The following is a 20,700-nucleotide window of genomic DNA, read 5'->3' on the forward strand; positions in this document are numbered from 1 at the left end:
AATATTTGTGATTAGATAGGGAGTTGTGCACATAACTGTACCTTTTTTTTTTTTTTTTTGAGACAAGGTCTCTGTTGTCCATGATCACAATTCACTACAGCTTCAAACTCAGGCTCAAGTGGTCTTCCCTCTTCAGTCTCTTGAGTAGCTAGGACTACAGATGTGTACTATCGTTCCTAGCTAATTAAAAAATTGTAGAAACCAGACTCGGTGGCTCAGTCTGTAATCCCGCGCTTTGGGAGGCCAAGGTGAGTGAATTCCCTGAGTCCATGGGTTCGAGACCCGCCTGGGCAACTTGGAGAGACCTTATCTCTACAATAAATCAAAAATTAGCCGGGCATGGTAGTGCGCGCCTGTACTTCCAGCTACTTGGAAGGCTGAGGCGGAAGGATCGCCGGAGCCCAGCAGGTCAAGGCTGTGGTGGCTGGGAGCGGCCACTGCACTCCAGTCTGGGCGACAGAGTGAGACTCCCACTCAAAAAAAATTATAGAAAGCCAGGCATGGTGGCTTATGCTTGTAATCCCAACACTTTGGGAGGCCGAGGTTAGAGGATAGCTTGAGGCCAGGAGAACAAAGGGAGACCTTGTCTCCACAAAAATTAAAAAATTAGGTAGGTTGACTGGGCATGGTGGGTCAGCCTGTAATCCCAGCACTTTGGGAGGCCACGGCGAGAGGATTGCCTGAGCCCGGGGGTTCAAGACCAGCCTGGGCAACTTGGTGAGATCACGTCTCTACCAAAAATCACAAAAACTAGCTGGGCATGATGGCATGCATCTATAGTTCCAGCTATTTGGAAGGCTGAGGTAGAAGGATCGCCTCAGCCCAGCAGGCCAAGACTGTGGTGGCCGTGAGCGTGCCACTGCATTCCAGTCTGGGCGACAAGAGTGAGACCCCAACTCAAAAAACAAAAAAAAAAATTAGCTAGGCATGGTGGCACATGTCTGTAGTCCCACCTACTTGGGAGGCTGAGACTGGAGGATTATTTAAACCCAGGAGTTCAAGGCTACAGTGAGCCATGATTGTGCCACTGTACTCCAGCCTGGGCAACAGAGCGATATCCTCACTCCATTAAGAACAAAAACAGAAAACTTTGTAGAAACAAGGTCTCTCTATGTTGCCCAGGTTGGTCTTGAACTCCTGGCCTCAAGCAATTCTCCTGCCTCAGTCTGCCAAAGTACTGGGATTATAGTCGCAAGCTACCTTGCCTGGCCATAACTGTGCCTTTTCGTTACCATTACTGCATTGTATCTTTGTGTCTACTTGTGTCCAACAGTGAGCTTACATAGTCAGATTATGACAGGCCTAAGTTGTAATAAAAAATTACTAATGGGGTGGGGGTTTATGGTCTCATTTCTCTGAGTCAGCAATCCTTTTTTTTCTTCATATATAGATATAGAGAAAGATAGACGTGTTTTTTTGTTGTTTGTTTTTGAGTTGGGGTCTCACTTTGTCACCAGGCTTGAGTGGTATAATCATGGCTCCCCCCAGCCTCAACGGTTCAGGTGATCCTTCTGCCTCAGCTTCCCAAGTAACTGGGACTATAGGCACATGTCACCATACATGGTGTTGAACTTCGGTCTCAAGCAATCCTCCTGCCTTGGCCTCCCAAAGTGCTGGAACTACAGGCATGTGCTACTGTACCCATCCTAGACATGGTGTTTGTTAATTAGCAAATTATTCCGTGGAAAGCAATTATCAGTAAAGTTCAATTTATAAATTACTACTAGGCCAGGTGTGGTGGCTCAAGCCTATAATCCCAGGACTTTGGGAGGCCAAGGTGAGAGAATTGCCTGAGCTCAGGGGTTTGAGATCAGCCTGGGCAACTTGGTGAGACCTCTTCTTTACAATAAATCAAAAAAGAAGCTGGGCATGGTAGCCCACGCCTGTAGTTCCAGCTACTCGGAAAACTGAAGTGGAAGGATCGCCTGTGCAGCCGAGTGAGACTCAAAAAATAAAAAAAAATAATCACTACTTATATATTTCCTGCATATTTGAAATATTATAAAATTTGAAGTCACTTCTCCTATATATTTAAATTAGATTTTGCCATACTGTCTTGCATTGGTTAATGACAGGGATACATTCTGGGAAATTCACTATTAGTTGATTTTGTGGTCTTGCAATCATCATAAGCTTTTGTCATACTACACAGCTAGATATATGGTATGACCTACTGCTCCTGGACTACAAACCTGTACAACTTGTTACTATACTGAATACCATAGGCAGTTGCAATACAGTGGTATTTGTGTATACCAAAAATAAATATAGGAAATACAGTAAAAATATGATATTATAATCATATGGGACTACCATTGTATTTGTGTCCATTGTTGACTACATTTGTATATTGAAGATGTATTTACTGTTCCTTTTGATATGATGTTTCATATTTTAACTCACATCTTCAAAAGACAGTGAAGTTTTCTTTACCCGTGTTATTTCAGTTCATGTGACTTTTGAGACTAGAATCAAATAAATTGAAAAAGTAAAACACTGTAGTTATATAATACAAACTTCATTTTCTTGTTTTTGACTTAAAATAGGCAAATGTATACCATGCTAGCACAGCAGATGGAGAGAGCAGAGCAATCAAAATTTATAAAACTTCTATTTTGGTGTTCAAAGATCGGGATAAGTATGTAAGTGGAGAATTCAGGTGAGCACAGATTTTTCACCCCAATGGATTTAATTTTTCTAAAACATGAAAGCAGAATAAAGCAATGGTTTAAATAACAATTTTTTTTTTCTTTTTCAAGATTTCGTCATGGCTATTGTAAAGGAAACCCTAGAAAAATGGTGAAAACTTGGGCAGAAAAAGAAATGAGGAACTTAATCAGGTGACCGTGTGTGTGTGTGTGTGTGTGTGTGTGTGTGTGTGCGTGCTGTGTGGCATTGTAAAGGAAACCCTAGAAAAATGGTGAAAACTTGGGCAGAAAAAGACATGAGGAACTTAATCAGGTGACTGTCTGGGGGTATGTGTGTGTGTGTGTGTGTGTGTGTGTGTGTGTGTGTGTGTGTGTGTGTGTGCTGTGCCCTGCATGTCAGCCTCAGCTCTTTCTACTTACAGATCCAGCATGATTCTGCCCAAGTGTAGGGACTTGTTAGGGCCTTCAGTTCTAATGATATTAGATCTGCAGAGGTAAGCAGAAGAAGAAAATTCTAGACAAATAAGAACTACGTGTTCTCTATTGTAAGAATCCATTACAGAAGAATGCTGCCAAGATTCATAGTTATTCAGCAAGCTGGATCATTTGGAGGGCTTTGTAGAGACCGTGTGAAAACATTTAGAATTTATGCTGAGAATGATAAGAAACTGTATAGGATGTTAAGCAGGAAAGTGATACAAGCAGTTGCTGATAATGATGTGTCACTTTTTCACAGATCTGGAATTTTAGACAGATCTTAAACCCTAAACTCTTTGTTTATCGTAGTTTATCCTTTTCTTATTTCAGTCTGATTTTGGACATGTTTGTATATCCTTTGCACTAATGCCTTTTAATCAGGTAAAGGCCTCTTGACTAATTGAGATTAAGTTTCCCTCCAGAATTAATTTTTCTCTTTTTCAATGCCTTTAGCTTTTTATGTGCTATACACAGGTAATACATCGGATATTTTGGTATTAAACAAGTACTACTTGCTTTGAAAGTCTTACTGAAATCTTCTTGCACTCAACTAACTATTAGATTTAGGTTCAACTCTTTTATTAAACATTTTTCGGACTGATGAACTCAAAAGATAATTATAAACACAGCTCTATTTCATCAGTGCTAAGATGCACACTTTTTTTCACTTTAACATCTCTGAAATTAGATTGGGTATTACATGCTGTGGGATGTAATAGTTTAATTGCCTGTGTTTTGAGTTCTAGGTAACAAGTACATAATGGTGCTACTTAAAATTATTGGTGTCATAGAGTTTCTGAAATATGATAATACAACTGAGAGGTCTTGGTGCTAGCTATTTCCTGATGGCAATATTAGTCTTCTGGCCTGTAGCTGTTGTAATTTATTTAAGTGCATCTTCAACTTTTCAGTTGTCCTATTATCTGTTATGTCATAGGCTAAACACAGCAGAGATACCATGTCCAGAACCAATAATGCTGAGAAGTCATGTTCTTGTCATGGGATTCATCGGTAAAGATGACATGTAAGTACATGAGAGGCCTAGTAATTGCAGTCTCAGAACTGGATTTGTAAGTGCTTTGAATTATCCACCATACGACTACTTCCCATTTGAGTATCTTTTTTAATGACTCTTTCCACTGTATTAGTGCATAAGTGTTGTTGATTCATTCTACCTTTTTAAGTCTCAAAATGTTTCAGAATAACAGCAAGGTAACCCTGTGTCTGAGGGGCATTTTATATGGCATATTGGGAATGCACCTGTTTGTTGGCAGTTTCCTGGAATGGTTGATCTGTAGTGAGATAGATTGCCTCCCATACGTGATTGCCAGCTCACATGATGAGTTCTAGAGCAGGACGTGTAACATTGTAGTATGAATGAGAAAACTTGTTCTTGGTTATTTTATTTTAGTTCACTTTATTTTTATTCAAGGCCTGCACCACTGTTGAAAAATGTCCAGTTGTCAGAATCCAAGGCTCGGGAGCTGTATCTGCAGGTCATTCAGTACATGAGAAGAATGTATCAGGATGCCAGGCTCGTCCATGCAGATCTCAGTGAATTTAACATGCTGTGAGTATGTTTGTCTCTTATTTACTGCCCATAAGTTATTTCATGTCTTTTTTTTTTTTTAATTTGAGTAGGAATCTCACTGTCACCCAGACTGGAGTGCAGTGGCTCAGTCATAGTGTATCACAGCCTTAAACTCCTGGACTCAGGCGATCCTTCTGCCTCAGGCTCCCTGAGTAGATAGGACTACAGGAACACACCACCACACCTGGTTAATTTTTTTAAAATTTTTTGTAAAGATGAGGCCTAGGCCGGTCTCAAGCAATCCTCCCACCTTGGCCCCCTGAAGTGCTGGGATTACAGGTGTGAGCCACCACAATTTTTTGTATTTTTTTGTAGTTTTATAGTTATCCCAAATGGTATAAGATGAAGTCCCTGCCTTCAGTGACCTTGGTCACAGAATTGGCCACTCTGATCATTAACAGAATTAATGGACTTTGGAAATTTGCTCAGTTTTCATTTGTTAGTCAAGGTGGCCTCTTCTTATCCACCCTAGTCATTTTATGAATTACTTTCCTTGCTCTTAAGAACACGATTTTTACAAAGAACACGATTTTAACATCTCGGATCTACAAGGAACTCAAACATGCTGAAAAAAAAACAAACAACCCCATTATAAAATGGGCAAAAGATATGAACAGACACTTCTCAAAGGAAGACATCTGAGCTGCCAACAGACACATGAAAAAATTTTCAACCTCACTAATCATCAGGGATATGCAAATCAAAACCATGCTGAGATACCACCTAACTCCAGTCAGAATGGCAATTATCAATAACTCAAAAAATAACAGTTGATGGAGAGGGTGTGGCGAAAAGGGAACACTTCTACACTGTTGGTGGGAGCGCAAACTAGTACAACCTCTGTGGAAAACAGTATGGCGATTCCTAAAAGCTCTAAGTATTGACCTCCCATATGATCCCGCAATCCCTCTACCTGGGAATATACCCTGAAGAACTCAAATCACTCTATAAAAACGATACCTGCACATGTATGTTTATCGCAGCATTATTCACAATAGCAGGAACCTGGAAGCAACCATGCTGTCCATCAAAAGAGGACTGGATTAAAAAAATGTGGTACATACACACGATGGAATACTATGCAGCCATAAAAAAGAACAAAATCATGAATTTTGCAGCAACCTGGATGGAGCTAGAGTCTATAATACTGAATGATCTCTCGCAGAAGCAAAGATCTGAGTATCACATGTTCTCACTCATATAGTGGACCTTGAACATCCAACATAATAGTATAAGAAAATGACGGACAGTGGTGGGAAACTATGGGGGGAAAGGGAGATGGGATTAATGGTAGTAAATATCTGTCTGGGGATGGGGAGACAACTCTTATCAATAAGGGTGCCTGATCGAAGCATATTTGTATACCTAACCCTTAACTGTACCCCACAATATCATAATAAAAAATATTGATTAAAAAATAATAATTAAAAAAAAAGAACACGATTTTTTGGCTTGTAATCCCAGCACTTTGGGAGGCAGAAGCACTCAAGAGAGTGCTTGAGCCCGGGAGTTCAAGACCAGCCTGGGCAACATAGCAAGACCCCATCTTGATTTAAAAAAAATTTTAAAAATTAGCTGAGCCATTATGGTATGCACCTGTAGCCTCAGCTTCTTGGGAGACAGAGGCAGAAGGATTGCTTGAACCCGGGAGGTCGGGCCACTGCATTCCAGCCAGGGTGGCAGAATGAGACCTTGACTCAAAAAAGAAAAAGAAAAAGAATAGAATTTTTTAAAGCACAGAACATAGTAAAGTAGTAGCCTCCTGCAACCTCTGTGTCTCTGTCCACAAGGTACCACAGTGGAGATGTGTACATCATTGACGTTTCTCAGTCCGTAGAGCATGACCACCCACATGCCTTAGAGTTCTTGAGGAAAGACTGTGCCAATGTCAATGGTGAGTAGAAATTGGAATTTTTTAACAGCTTATTTGTGTGTGTTGGTTCTGTACTCAGTTAAGCTATTGCTGTTAAATCTTGTCACTAAATTGTTTGGAGCAGTAACACATCAACCGTGTGTTGGGAGATGGTTTATATTTTTATCTCTTTCTGTGTAAAGCAGTTGGAATAGTAATGTTTTTCCTCATAAAAGCTATCATTAACGTTTTTCCTTGTGATAGACTTCTTTTTAAAGCACGGTGTTGCTGTCATGACTGTGCGGGAGCTCTTTGAGTTTGTAACAGATCCATCCATCACACATGAGAACATGGACGCTTATCTCTCCAAGGTAAGATGGGGAGAGGACAGAAGAATAGAAAATAGCAGTACGAGGCTGGGTATGATGGCTCAGGCCTGTAATCCCAGCACTTTGGGAGGCCGAGGTGAGAGAATTGCCTGAGGCCACTAGTTCAAGACCAGCCTGGGCAACTTGGCGAGACCTCATCTCTACAATAAATAAATAAAAATTAGCTGGGCATGGTGGCACACACCTGTGGTTCCAGCTACTTGGAAGGCTGAGGTGGAAGGATCACCGGAGCCCAGCAGGTCGAGGTTGCGGTGGCTGTGAGCATGCCACTGCACTCTAGCCTGGGTGGCAGAGTGAGACTTCGACTCAACAACAACAACAACAACAAAAGGAAATAGCAGTACAGGGTCAGTGTCCCTTATCCAGAATGCTGGGGACTAGCCATGTTTCAGATTTCAGATTTTTCCTAATTTTGGAATAACTGCATTACACTTAGCTCAGTTGAGCATCCCAGGTGAAAACACGAAATCTGAAAGTTCCTGTGAGCATTTCCTTGGAGCGTCATATAGGTGCCCCAAAAGTCTCAGATTCTGGAGCACTTCAGATTTTTGGATTTAAGAAGCTAAACCAGTAGCGATATGCATTTGTGTGACATTTCTGAGGGACTCAAATTGCATAGTGTTGTGTATTCATTTTGACAGCTCCCTGAGACCTTTTCCTTCTGATTTCACAGATAAGGAACCAAAAATATATTAAAACAGACAGTGGTAAAGTCAGGTTTCTTTTTTTTTCCCCCCTCATGAACTGACTTGATAGCCAGGTTTTTTTACTTTCATTATTTGACAAGATTATATAGACTGTCAGAGTTTGTGAATGTTTAGTAAGAAATGTGGTCGTTTTTTTGGTCATTAATTCTTTTTTCTTGTTTCTCAGGGCCTTTCTTAATACAGAATATTTTTTAAATTGTGGTAAAAGACATAACATAAAATTTACTATCTTAACAATTTTTAAATGTACTGTTCAGTAGCATTAAGTACATTCATATAGTATAACCATTACTACCATCCCTTTTCAGAAATTTTTCATCACCCCAGACAAAAGCTCTACACGCATTAAACAGCCATCCATCCCTTGGCAAGCACCGTTCTGCTTTGTCTTTATGAATTAGACTAGGTCGTGCCTTTTATAAATAGAATCATATAGTATTTGTCCTTTTGTGTGTGGTTTATTTCCCTTAGCAGTATATCCTCAAGTTTCATGCGTGGTGTAGCATGTGACAGGATTTCTTTTCTTTTTAAGGCTGTATACTAGTCTAGTGTATGTATATACTACATTTTGTTTATCCATTCACCCGTGGATGGATACTTGGCCTGATTACACCTTTTGCTGTCATGAATAATGCTACTATGAACTTGGGTATATAAATGTCTTGCCAAGATCCTGCTTTCAGTTCTTTTGCATGTATATCCAGAAATGGAATTGCTCGATCAAGTGGTAATTCTATTTTTAAGTTTTCAAGGAACTACCATACTGTTTCCCACAGCAGCTGCACCATTTTACATTCCTACCAACAGTGCACAAGGGTTCCGATTTCTCCACATCCTTGCCAGCACTTAGGATTTTGAATTTTTTTGTACTCTGTACTCTCACCAACACCTCTTATTTTCAGGGTTTTTTGGGGGTAGGGAGGATAATGACATATCAGCTCACACCCATCCTAATTGTTTTGGTTTGCATTTCTCTCATGACTAATGATGTTAAGCATCTTTTTATGTATTTCTTGGTCATTTCTATATCTTTGGAGAAATGTCTGTTCAAGTCCTTTTTAAAATCAGGTTGTTTAGTTTTTTTGTTGTTAGTTGTAGTTCTTTATATTTTCTGGGTATTTATTCATTATCAAACATAATATGCAAATAGCTTTCAGTGGGTCCCCTTTTCACCCTGTTGATTGCATCCTTTGTTGCACAGAAGTTTTTAGTGTCCATGTAGGCCAGTTTATCTTTTGGAGCCTCAGAAACATAGAGTTTTCAACACATGGCACAAGTGCCTCTGTACAGGTTTTCAGGTTTATCCTTCCTCCTTTTCATGTTTCTCTTTTGCTGGGATGCCTTCCCACTTCTGCCTTTGCTTATCTTGCTCTGCCTGGCAAACTTTAAAGCTCAGTTCACAGAGCTGTCCCAAGGAGAAATTTGGGAGAAGTCATTGTTTTCATGGGTTATTTTCATATTACATAACCATAATAGAAGTAGTCACACTGTGTCACTTCTTATTATACTAAAATCTTTTTTTTTTGTTTTGTTTTGTTTTGTTTTGAGTTGGAGTCTCACTCCGTCGCCCAGACTGGAGTGCAGTGAGTGGCTGCTCCTGGCCACCGCAGCCTCGACCTGCTGGGCTCCGGCGATCCTTTCGCCTCAGCCTTCCAAGTAGCCAGAACTACAGGCGTGTGCTACCACGCCCGGCTGATTTTTTGATTTATTGTAGAGATGAAGTCTTGCTGCCCAGGCGGGTCTCGAACCCGCAGGCTCAGGCAATCCACTCACCTCAGCCTCCCAAAGGCGCCGAGCCCGGCTTTATTTTGTCTCTCTTTACTAGATGAACTCAAAGGGGTAGGAGTTTTGTTTGTATATTACCAGTATCTATTCAGTACTTGACACCTAGTAGGTAATTACATATGTTAATTGAATCCATAAATAGCACATCATTTTTATTCCTAAACCCTTTAATTTAGCACTGATTTTATCGTCTAAACTTAAAAATAAGAAATTTTACTCCCACTATTCTTTCCTTCTGTATAGAGTAGAGAACAGATGCTCAGTTTTACAAGCCAAGAGGACCCTTTAAAATTTTTGTCACCTTTTTCATTTCAGTCATTGTTTACTCAGTTAACTTTGAGACTGGGGTGCCTTAATCCCAGCAGTTTTGGGAGGCTGGGGCAAGAGGATGGTTTGAGGCCAGGAGTTTGAGACCAGCCTGGGTAATATAGTGAGACCCCTATCTCTACTACAAAAAAAAAAAATTAGTGGCATGTTCCTGTAGTCCTAGCTACTCTGGAGGCTGAGGCAGAAGGATTGCTTGAACTCAGGAGCTCAAGGTAGCAGTGAGCTATGATCATTCCACTGCATTCTAGTCTGGGCAATAGAGCGAGACCCTGTCTTCTAAAAATTTTAATGTTTTTAAAGGGAGCCTTCTTTGGTGGTTTATACCACAGCAGCATTAGAGCTGTCTACTCATGACTTACGGACAGCCAGCCTAGTTTGCAGTTGCCTTTACTGACTGCTCAAGAATTAAGGAATATTTTCTTTATACTTTGGGTCTCAGTTTTTCTTTATAAATGTTTTTGTTAGTCATTTAAAAATTGTCAAAAGTAGTATTACTTTTGAAGAAGGGGAACTAGGGATCCCTCTAGTCTAGAAAAGGAAAAGCTAACTTATCCTCTACTTCAGGGTTATGGCAGCCTTTTTGGTGAGGTCCATGCTAGAGAGCTAACCTGTATTGTTAGAACTCACTGAATCTTTTCAGAAGTGTGAAGAGGTAATGTTTAAAAGATTAATTTCTACTAAAACTGGGAAATGGATGGATCGTTTGTAGGTTGAATGTAAAGGAAACTTTTTTTTTTTAATTCTTTTCCAAGGCCATGGAAATAGCATCTCAAAGGACCAAGGAAGAAAGGTCTAGCCAAGATCATGTAGATGAAGAGGTAGGATTATTATCTGTTCACAATCTTAGGAAACACTTGTGTTTTGAGGTTTTTTAGCATGAATTTGATTTTAATAGACACGCAATGAATTTTTTAAAATGATGATAATTTTTTTTGAGAGATAATATGGTACATAATTTAACTGAGTCAGGTTGTATAATTTATATTCCATCATATCAGTCTACTCAGCAACCTGTTAGCCCATTGTCCTAGATGAATAAAAATTTTAAAGAGCCAGTTAGGGTGTTTGAATCAAGAAGGAAAAACCTATTTTTAGTTTGCTAATTTGAATATGTAAATGACTTAACTGTTGTTTCCAGAGATAGTTTTGCTTTGGTAAAAAGATTATTTTAGGAGTCAAGGTATCTTTTTGTGAAGGATGCATAGTAGGCTTTTTTCCCCCTCACTGCTGTTAGTGTGATGGATGAATGTGAGGTGTGTTTATCAGCAGCTCTTGATCTTTTTACTGTAGCAGCCAGTAGGGCATGTTCCCGTGTGCAAACATGCTCCTTTACAAGGCGAGGCTAGGCAGTGCTCGCCAACTGTAATTCCACCCCTTTCCTTCCTACTCAGAAAAGCTTTTTGGAACACAAATGAAAGACAAGTGTTATTCTAAGGATAACCTCAAATCGGCTGTAGACTTCTTCCTTCAAATACTCCATATGCAATGTTTAATGTTTCATCATTAGTAACATTGCTTTTGGCACACCACATAGCAGATGCGACACCAGTGCAGGCACGCAGCTTGGCTAAGAATCAGTGTTGGAGAAGATGATGACTGGAGATTCTTCTGTGACTGGATGGGGCTGAGGATGCTGCAAGAACATGAGAAGTATATGAAAGTTCTGACTTTACTTTTTTCTCTGTTAGGTGTTTAAGCAAGCATATATTCCTAGAACCCTGAATGAAGTAAAAAATTACGAGAGGGACATGGAGATGATGATGAAATTGAAGGAAGAGGACCTGGCTATGAATGCCCAACAAGACAATGTCAGTAGCTTGGTTGGTATATAACAAGTAGGACTGCAAAAGAAGGAGGCTGTCTGAGACCTGTCTGGGCCTTTTAAGTTTCTCTCCCCTTGGATGTTTGCCTCTGAGCTAGTGAGATGACTCGTTCCCTTTGTAGTAACATATCTTCTGTGCACATTGGATGTAAAGGGACTCCATTAGTGTTTATGAGAGGGAGTAACACATCCCAATGAGTCCCACAGACTATAATTACAAGAAAAGGAAGATTCTAATAGAAATCTAGGCTATAAATGGTTATTATACTTGGTCTGTTAGCATATATATTTTACTAACATATTTCAGGAAAAATTTGTTTCTGTTAAAGGGCCAGCTAGTAAATATTTTAGTCTTTGCAAACCAAGAAACAAAATTGAGGCTACTGCGTAGTTCTTTATATAATAAGAGAGAGAAACTTCCCCAAATTTTTATTCAGGAAATTAGAAATACTTCAGTAATAATTGAATACAACCTTTTGTAATATAAGTCTACTAAAGAGAGAAGAATGACATTATTGGGGAAAGCAGGTAACATTTCACTTAATTGGAGGTTCAAAGTTTGTATTTGCTGTTATCAAATTGATTGAAAAATTACCAGGCTGGTTGGATTTGGCCTCTAGGCCTGGTATACCTGAAGACGTGAGTAATGCCCATATTTGAAATTTCTGTGTTACTGTGAGATTAATTTTAGATACTTTTTTATAATCACAGAAGATATCATTTAGTCCACAGTCTTTATAGTGCAATATGTATATTTCACTTGTTTTATGTTAATTCTTGTTTTTTCCCTTTTGGTTTCAAGATTCTATATCAAACTGTCACAGGATTGAAGAAGGATTTGTCGGGAGTTCAGAAGGTATGAAGAGCGTGTTGCCATTTGCTTATGTGAAAACTCTTTTAAAGGATATAAAACCTAATACAAAGTATTATTAAAATTAAAGTAGGCCAGGCATGGTTACTCACACCTGTAATCTCAGCACTTGGGGAGGCTGACGCAGGAAGATGACTTGCGCCCAGGAGTTTGAGACCAGCCTGGACAACATAGCGAGACCTTGTCTCTACACAAATTAAAATATAAGCCAAATGTGCTGGGGTGTGCCTGTAATCCCATCTCCCCGGAAGGATCACTTGAGCCCAGGAGACAGAGGCTGCAGTGAGCTGTGATCGTGCCACTGCCCTTCAATCTGGGCAACAGAATTAGACTCCTGCCTCAAAAATAAATGTTAAATATGTTTAAATTAATGATATTTTATATTTTTAACCATAACTATTTTCAAAGTCTGTGGATGTTTTCAGAAATGCCCTTTTTGTGTTCTTTCTAACCATAATATTGAAATTTGAAAATGTATTTGTTACATTCTATCTCAGAATTGTTCTGTTATTGCAGGTGAGGCATTTCTCTTTTTTGTATCCAAATCTTTTTGTGGAGTAATCAGTGATAGCCATGTGCTTCTTGATAGTTTTTACAACCAGCTTACAAAAACAATGTGAACTGTGGTCTCATACCATATGTAACTTGTTGAAGAGCAATCTCATGAGCTCAGCATTCTTACCCTGCTGGATTCCTGTAGTGTTCTTTTTTCTTAAAACAATCTTGTTTTGTATTACATTTTAGAAAGGCAAGGATTAAGTAATTCTAATTAGGCAACAATAAAGGCAGTCCTTACTTTTTTAATCTTCTTAATTAAAAGATTTAAATGATGATAGTTTGCCTTTTGAAAATTTTGTCTTGTCTATGTGAAGAATTGAACTGGGGGGATTCCAGTATTTTTCATTTCTGAGTTACATATAAGAGGTATTATAGGGAAGTTGCACTTTGAATTCCAAAGCACAAAGATTTTGTTGAAACTAGCTAGAAAATCCTTTTGTATAAAAAGATCTGTTTTTTTCTTATAAAAGAAAACCTCACTCTTTTAAAAACTACTCCCTGCCGCTTGAAAAAGCTATGCTAAATTTTAGGGGGAAAAAATCAACATTTCTCTTGTTTGAATATAGTTTTCCCTCTTGATTGGATTAGCTTATGGCTAGAATATGGTTCATAGGAAAACAGCAGCAAAGTTACCCAAATAGGTCTTTATTTTTTACTTCTCTATATATTTTGCATCCTTCCAAATACCAAGTTAATCCTCCTGCTTAACTGAAAGAAGCAAATGAGATGTTAATTGATCTAAGTCACCCAGTACTAGACCTAGTTTCTTCATTTGGGTATGTTGAGCCTTACTGAAATGACTACTTTCAAGCTTCCTCTCTGATGTTGATTCTGTTATTTTGATGTTTCAGTACAGGATCTTATTTATTCATTTATTTTTGAAACAAAGTCTCACTCTGTCATCCAGGCTGCAGTTTAATACAATAATCATAGCTCACTACAGCCTCAAACTCCTGAACTCAAGCAATCCTCCCACCTCAGCCTCCCAAGTAGCTAGAACTATAGGCATGCCCCAACCTGTGCAGCTAAATTTTTTTTTTTTTTTTTTGAGTAGGCATCTCACTCTGTCACCCAGGCTGGAGTGCAGTGGCATGCTCCCGGCCCCCACAGCCTCAACCTACTGGGCTCAGGTGATCCTTCTGCCTCAGCCTTCCAAGTAGCTGAAACCACAGGCATACACCACCACACCTGGCTAATTTTTAAATTTATTGTAGAGACAAGGTCTCACCAAATTGCCCAGGCTGGTCTCAAACCCCTGGACTCAGGTAATCCTCTCACTTCACTTCCCAAAGTACTGGAATTGCAGGTGTGAGCCATCGCAAAAAAATTAAATTAAAATTTTAAATTTGTTATAGAGATGACATCTTGCTATGTTGTCCAGGCTGATCTTGAACCAGCCTGAAGCAGTCCTCCCTCTTCAGCTTCCCAAAGGGTTGGGATAGCTATCATGAGCTATTGCACCTGGCCAGGATGTTTTTTCCAAAGTATATCTGTAAGGCTGAAATCGGAATTCTGGCATTAACACATTTAATAATAATAGATTACCAGTTGGTTTAGAGTAACATTGTACTGTAATAATTTCAAGGTCCCTGCACTCCTAGAAAGTCAAGTTAAAGAAAAGACTTGTTCTGATTCAGAAGATGCTGGAAACTCTGAGTGTTCTGACACAGACTCTGAAGAACAGGGAGACCATGCTTGTCCCAAGAAACACACATCTGACCCTGACGTTGATAAAAAGGTTAGCCAAGAACTTAATTGTGGTAGCATGGCCACTCTTATTTTTCTTTGCTTAAGGGTCTAGCTAGGTTATGATGGCTGAAAACATTATTAAGTGTCTCTCATTATAGTTTCAATGCCTAAGTGTAAACTTTGTGGGGGCAACATTATCTAGAGACTGAACTGCTATTAGCTCTGGGCACTGCTCTATAGAGAAGATGTATTTAAATCCAGGATACTGCTTTAAAATGATTATCAGCCGGGCCCAGTGGCTCAGCCTGTAATCCCATGCCTTTGTGAGTGGATTTCCTGAGCCCGCGGGTTCGAGACCCGCCTGGGCAGCGAGACCTCATCTCCACAATAAATCAAAAAATCAGCCGGGCGTGGTAGCGCATGCCTGTAATTCCGGCTACTTGGAATGCTGAGGCGGAAGGATCGCCGGAGCCCAGCAGGTCGAGGCTGCGGTGGCCAGGAGCGGCCACTGCACTCCAGTCTGGGCGACAGAGTGAGTCTCCAACACACACACAAAAAAAATGATTATTGTTCACATGAAGTACATATGATATTAGAATTGGCTCATGGTAAAATACTGAAGAACCTTTTCAGGGGATTTATAGCCCAGCCTGATGTTTCTAGAATCTAAAAGACTATGCAACAGTCCTACCTTATCCTGGTTTCACTTTCTGCAGCTTCAGTTACCTGAGGTCAACTGTGGTCTAAAAATACTGAATGGAAGTTTTTTTTTTAAAGTTGTGGAGTACAGTTCAGGGTTAGATACACAAATGTTCATTATGCAGGCACCTTTGTAGATGAGGTGTGCCCCTCTTCACCAGGCTGAACGGAAATTTTTAAAAAGAAACAATTCATGAGTTTTACATCGCATAACATATTGAGTAATATGTTGAGTCTCTTGCTATCCTGCACTGTCCCATGCAGGACGTGAATCATCCCTTTGCCCAGCATCTCTGCTCTGTAGAGACCACCTGCCCTGTAGCCATTTAGTGGCCATCTTGGTTATCAGATAGACTATTGTGGTATTGTGGTATTTATGCTCAAGTAACTCTTATTTTACTTAATAATAGCCTTCAGTATAAGAGAGTGATGCTGGCAATTCGGATATGCCAAAGAAAAGCCATAAAATAACTTCCTTGAAGTGAAAAGGCAACTGATTTGACTTAATAAAGACATTTATGCTGGGGTTGCTGAGATCTATAGTAAGAACAAATCTATCCATGAAATTGTGAAGAAGGAAAAAGAAATTTGTGCTAGTTTTGCTGTTGTACCTCAGACTTCAAAAGTTAGGGTCACAGTGTATGATGCATGCTTAGTTAAGATGAAAAAGTATTAAAGTTTGTGGGTAGAAGATATGAATAGAAACATGTTCCGCATGTGCAACAACATGTTACACCGAAAGCATTGAGCCTATATGAAAACTTCAGCAAGGGATCCTCTGAAACAGCAAGCCATTTACTGTGAGTAAGGGATGGTTACACAGATTCAGGAGTAGGTTTGGACTGAAAAGTCTAAAACTCATGAATAGGCTGCATCTGCTGATGAAGAAGTTGCTATCACATGAGTATAGAACAATAAGGTGTTTGAGAAAGACCCTACATCCACATAATTGTTACTATAGTATGTTACAGTTATTGTTAATCTCTTACTGTGCCTAATTTAAAAATTAAACTTGTATGTATGTTTAGAAAAAACTGTCTGTATAGGGTTTGGTAGCATGTGCAGTTTCAGGCGTCTATTGGGGGTCTTAGAAATGTAACCTTCCGCTGGGTTTGGTGGCTCAGCCTGTAATCCCGCGCTTTGGAAGGCTGAGGTGAGTGGATTGCCTGAGCCCGTGGGTTTGAGACCCGCCTGGGCAACTTGGCGAGACCTCATCTCTACAATAAATCCAAAAATTAGCCGGGCGTGGTAGCGCATGCCTGTAGTTCCAGCTACTCGGAAGGCTGAGGTGGAAGGATCGCCGGAGCCCAGCGGGTCGAGGCTGCGGTGGCCGGGAGTGGCCACTGCACTCCAGTCTGGGCGACGGAGTGAGACTCCAACTCAAAAAAGAAAAAGAAACAAGAAATGTAACCTCCACAAATAAGGGGAACTATTTCTGTTTTCTTTTTCTGAGTTGGAGTCTCACTCCATCTCCCAGGCTGGAGTGCAGTAACATGCTCATGGCCACCCCAGCATCAACCTGATGGGCTCAGGTGATCTTTCTGCCTCAGCCTTCAAAGTAGCCGGAACTAGAGGCACACACTACCACAGCTGGCTAAGTTTTTTGTTTTTTTGTTTTTTTTTATTGTAGAGGTGAGGTCTCGCCAAGTTGCCCAGGCTGTTCTCAAACCCATGGGCTCAGGCAGTCAAGGAGGACTCTTTCTTTAAGCCCTGGTTGTAGACATAAGAGACACTGCTGACTGAATGGTACTTGAGGGCTGTGTAGCTATTCTTCCTCCTTAATCTTTTAACCCTTATAAAATTTGGGTCCTAAGACTTCTGAGAGACATACTCAACTGCTAGTACATTTTCTAAGTCTTCTAGAAACAAATAATTTTTCTCTCTCCTACCTTTATTTTTGTTAGCATTATAGAACTTGTAAAGCAAAGTAGTTGCAAACATTTAGTAATATCCTGAGATACTTCTATTTTGCTTTCTTCAAATTTCTATTAAGAAAACTCAAAGACAATTTTTATTCCTAATTCTACCACCAGCTTGTAATCACTTTTTTATTTAATGTTACACTCACTTTTATTCTTTTGCACATACTGTTTATTTAGTTGTAATAATCATACAAATACTCTAAATGAATGAAATTCCTGTCTTGTTTGTTTGTTTGCTTGTTTTTACAGGAAAGAAAAAAGATGGTCAAGGAAGCCCAGAGAGAGAAAAGAAAAAACAAAATTCCTAAACATGTGAAAAAAAGAAAGGAGAAGACAGCCAAGGCAAAAAAAGGCAAATAGCTTGAGAACTATTAGGTACAATCATTTTCCATCAATTACTTTTCTTACCTGAACTCTGAGCTGCATCTGGAAGATGGTTTATTGATTTTCACTGAATTGTTATGATGGCACTGTCTGTGGAGACTGATTCAAGTGTTTTCATATAATTATGTAAAAAACTCTAAGCTAGAATCTAGATCCAGTCGTGGATTCTGTCTAGTATTGACAATATTTATTTAAACCGCTATTTTAATGAGGAACTTTGTACATTTTACTTGTATATTTTTTTTCCTGCAAATTTGTTTTTGGCAGTATCATAACTAAATGTAATGAACATTTATAACCTTTGTGTGAATTTAAAGGCACTTTGGACAAACTTGGGAAAATTGGTTTTGCTTCCTTCGTACACGCCAAAGACCCACTTGCAATCATCTGATTATAAGACCATAGTTTATATAAAAAGGCATTTACTTACAAGAGAATTCACTTGACTGTTGAGATCATTATTCACTGCAACTCTGCTCTAGTGTGTATTGATGATCATTGTCATGCATTTATACTTCATCTGCAGTGTTCTTATTCTTGTTCTCTTAGTTCATAAGGTATTTTACATTCAACCATTTGGCATGTTCATTTATGCATCAAATATTTAAGTATCTTAGGTTCTGGGGATACAACAGAAACCAAAACAGACAAAATTACTACCTTTAGATAGTTTACATTTTAACAGGAAGATCAGACATTAGGCGAAATAAGTAAAAATCATTGTATCAGCAGGTAAGAAATTCTATGTAGAGAAATAATGCCGAGATAAGAGAGTACCTGTGGAGGTGGGGCTTTGCAGTTTATAATAGGGTTTCTGGAAGGGCCACACTGGATGATATTTGAGCAAATAGTTGAAGAAGGTGAGTCATGTACATATCAGGAGGAAGAGCATTCTAAAAGCAGACAGCAAGGGCAGAGGCCCTGAGGCAGAACTGTGCCTCACGTACTCCAGAGCATCACAATCCAGGGAGAAAGTCGTAGAGACCAGATAGTGTAAGGCTGTGGGAGGGACATGAGCACAGCTCACCACCGCCTCAACTCCTGAGCTTAGGTGATCCTCCCTCCTCAGCCTCCCAAGTAGCTGGGACTACAGGCATGCATGCCACCATGCTCTGCTAATTTTTTTATTTAAGAAAAAGGTTTTTTAAATGAGTTAAAATATATTGAGGACCTAACATGAGTTGTCACATAATAAGTAGTACTATATTATATAAGCATCTGTCTATTTGTTATTTTACTTACTATATTTAAGTAACTTGTTTTGGCATCAAGTTGAATCATGTGGGCTAAAAAGATAGGTCTTAGCCAGGCATTGTGGCTCACGCCTGTAATCTCAGCACTTTGGGAGGCAGAGGTGAGAGGATTGCCTGAGCCCACAGGTTCGAGACCAGCCTGGGCAACATGGTGAGACCTTGTCTCTATAATAAATCAAAAAATTATCTGGATGTGGTGGTGCCTGAGGTTCATAAAAAGTAGCTGTAGTTCCAGCTACTTGGAAGGCTGAAGCAGAAAGATTGCCTGAGCCAGTAGGTTGAGGCTGCAATGACCATGAGTGTGCCACTGCACTGCAACCTGGGTGACAGAATAAGACTCTGACTCAAAAAAGAAAAAAAAAGGTCTAGGCAAAATTGTCATGCCTGCCACTACTGGCCTAGCCTAGTGTCTTGAAATGCCCTTTCTATTCTGAAGTTCAGATTCTACTAGCGAATTTGTGTATTGAACAAATGCTGATAGAATTTTTGGTTTTGCTAGATCTGATCCTTGTTTTAAAATATGTCACCTTCTCCATGAGAACTAACCTAACCTGATCCTTGTTTTAAAATATGTCACCTTCTCCATGAGAAGCAACCAAACCGCTTTATTTAGAATTGCCGGCTGCCCCCTTCCCGAAGGCCCCCCACGCCTTGCTACCCTTACTCTACATTATTCTGCTATAGCGCTTCTAACAAACATACAGACTTTACTTGCATAAATTTTGCGTTTTCCTCACTTTCTAGCCGCTGAGTAGAATATAAACTCCATAAGAGCAGGGATTTGTGTCTTGGTTCCATTTTGTATCCCAGCACCTAGAATGGTGCCTTAAGCATAGTCTATGCTCGACAAATATTTAAATGAATAATACATTGTTTTGCAAACAAAAACAAGGCTATGAGGTCCATTGGACACATCCCTCAGGTTCATAAAAATAAAAACGAGGAGTTTATGTGGGTTGATTTGTGCCTTCTGATCGTATGCCCCTGTGACCAATGGCGCATGCTTTCAGATGGTGGAGAGGGTCAGGTCTGGCACAGCCTGTTGTGTCATTGGACCTTGGCATGGACCGCACTCAAAACAATGGAACTGGTGCGTTTTAACCTAGACTAAGATAACAGAGCAATGTTGCTATTTTGATCTTGACCATGTGAAACCATTTGACAATCGTCCAAAGTACTGGACCCCAAAAGTAGACTGACTAATGAACTACCCAATCCCAAGTGATTTTCTCACTGTCTGTGAGAAAATGGGAGACTTCCTGAAACCAAGGCATGTTGCCATCTCTTCCCAAATGTTACTGACTGAAAAATCTAAATACACTGATTTCAAGAGAGGGTCCTGAGTTTAAGTAAGATCTCTGCTTGAGAAGCTGACAAACTCCCAGTGACACACCATCATGATCCTTCCTTCAACAGGGCATAAAATTGTACCCCAGCCCCAGGGGCTTGGTTTGATTGTTAGTGGGAATTTACTTCTACCCAAACTAGTTTACCCTTAAATTATAACTAATGCTGACAGCAATCCTGGGAGGCTGTCTCCTGCTACCTCTGCATGTAAACCTTGTCAAGGCTTGCTCAAGGCGGATGGGTCGCTCACTTTAACCCAAGATCCCTCTCCGGCTGTCGCTGGTAACCCAGTGTGGAACTAGGTAAGTCACTTTCCTTCTGGGGGGAGTTCCTCATCTGTAAGTTCAAGGAGTTGGACACTCTAATTTGGTCAAAATGA

General features: G+C 39.8%; 1 protein-coding gene across 4 annotated transcripts; it reads left to right on the top strand.

Moving 5' to 3' along the window:
• Window positions 1–2,539: 2,539 nt before the first annotated feature.
• LOC103270067 (serine/threonine-protein kinase RIO1) lies at window positions 2,540–18,288 on the top strand. Of its 4 annotated transcripts, XM_008067605.1 has the most exons (11): window positions 2,540–2,659; window positions 2,760–2,840; window positions 4,063–4,149; window positions 4,558–4,695; window positions 6,507–6,610; window positions 6,833–6,939; window positions 10,529–10,594; window positions 11,465–11,584; window positions 12,401–12,454; window positions 14,613–14,765; window positions 17,587–18,288. In XM_008067605.1, the coding sequence occupies exons 2-11, from the start codon at window positions 2,797–2,799 to the stop codon at window positions 17,695–17,697; spliced, it is 984 nt and encodes a 327-aa protein (XP_008065796.1). In that variant the 5' UTR covers window positions 2,540–2,659; window positions 2,760–2,796; the 3' UTR covers window positions 17,698–18,288. The 4 variants fall into 4 exon arrangements, with proteins under 4 accessions (XP_008065796.1, XP_021573057.1, XP_008065800.1 ...); XM_021717382.1 differs by having other exon boundaries at window positions 2,540–2,840; window positions 17,587–18,158; XM_008067609.1 differs by lacking the exon at window positions 14,613–14,765 and having other exon boundaries at window positions 17,587–18,158.
• Window positions 18,289–20,700: the final 2,412 nt, after the last annotated feature.

The sequence above is a fragment of the Carlito syrichta genome, unplaced genomic scaffold, assembly GCF_000164805.1.
Source record: "Carlito syrichta isolate Samal-C Ts95f unplaced genomic scaffold, Tarsius_syrichta-2.0.1 Scaffold309723, whole genome shotgun sequence".
Classification (NCBI taxonomy): Eukaryota; Metazoa; Chordata; class Mammalia; order Primates; family Tarsiidae; genus Carlito; species Carlito syrichta.

Bases quoted from the DNA above. Each gene is read 5' to 3' on its own strand.
- LOC103270067 (XM_008067605.1), top strand. From the start codon at position 2,797: ATGGTGAAAACTTGGGCAGAAAAAGAAATGAGGAACTTAATCAG. The intron at 6,940-10,528 runs GTAAGATGGGGA...TTCTTTTCCAAG, and splicing joins TGGACGCTTATCTCTCCAAG to GCCATGGAAATAGCATCTCA. The intron at 12,455-14,612 runs GTATGAAGAGCG...AATAATTTCAAG, and splicing joins ATTTGTCGGGAGTTCAGAAG to GTCCCTGCACTCCTAGAAAG.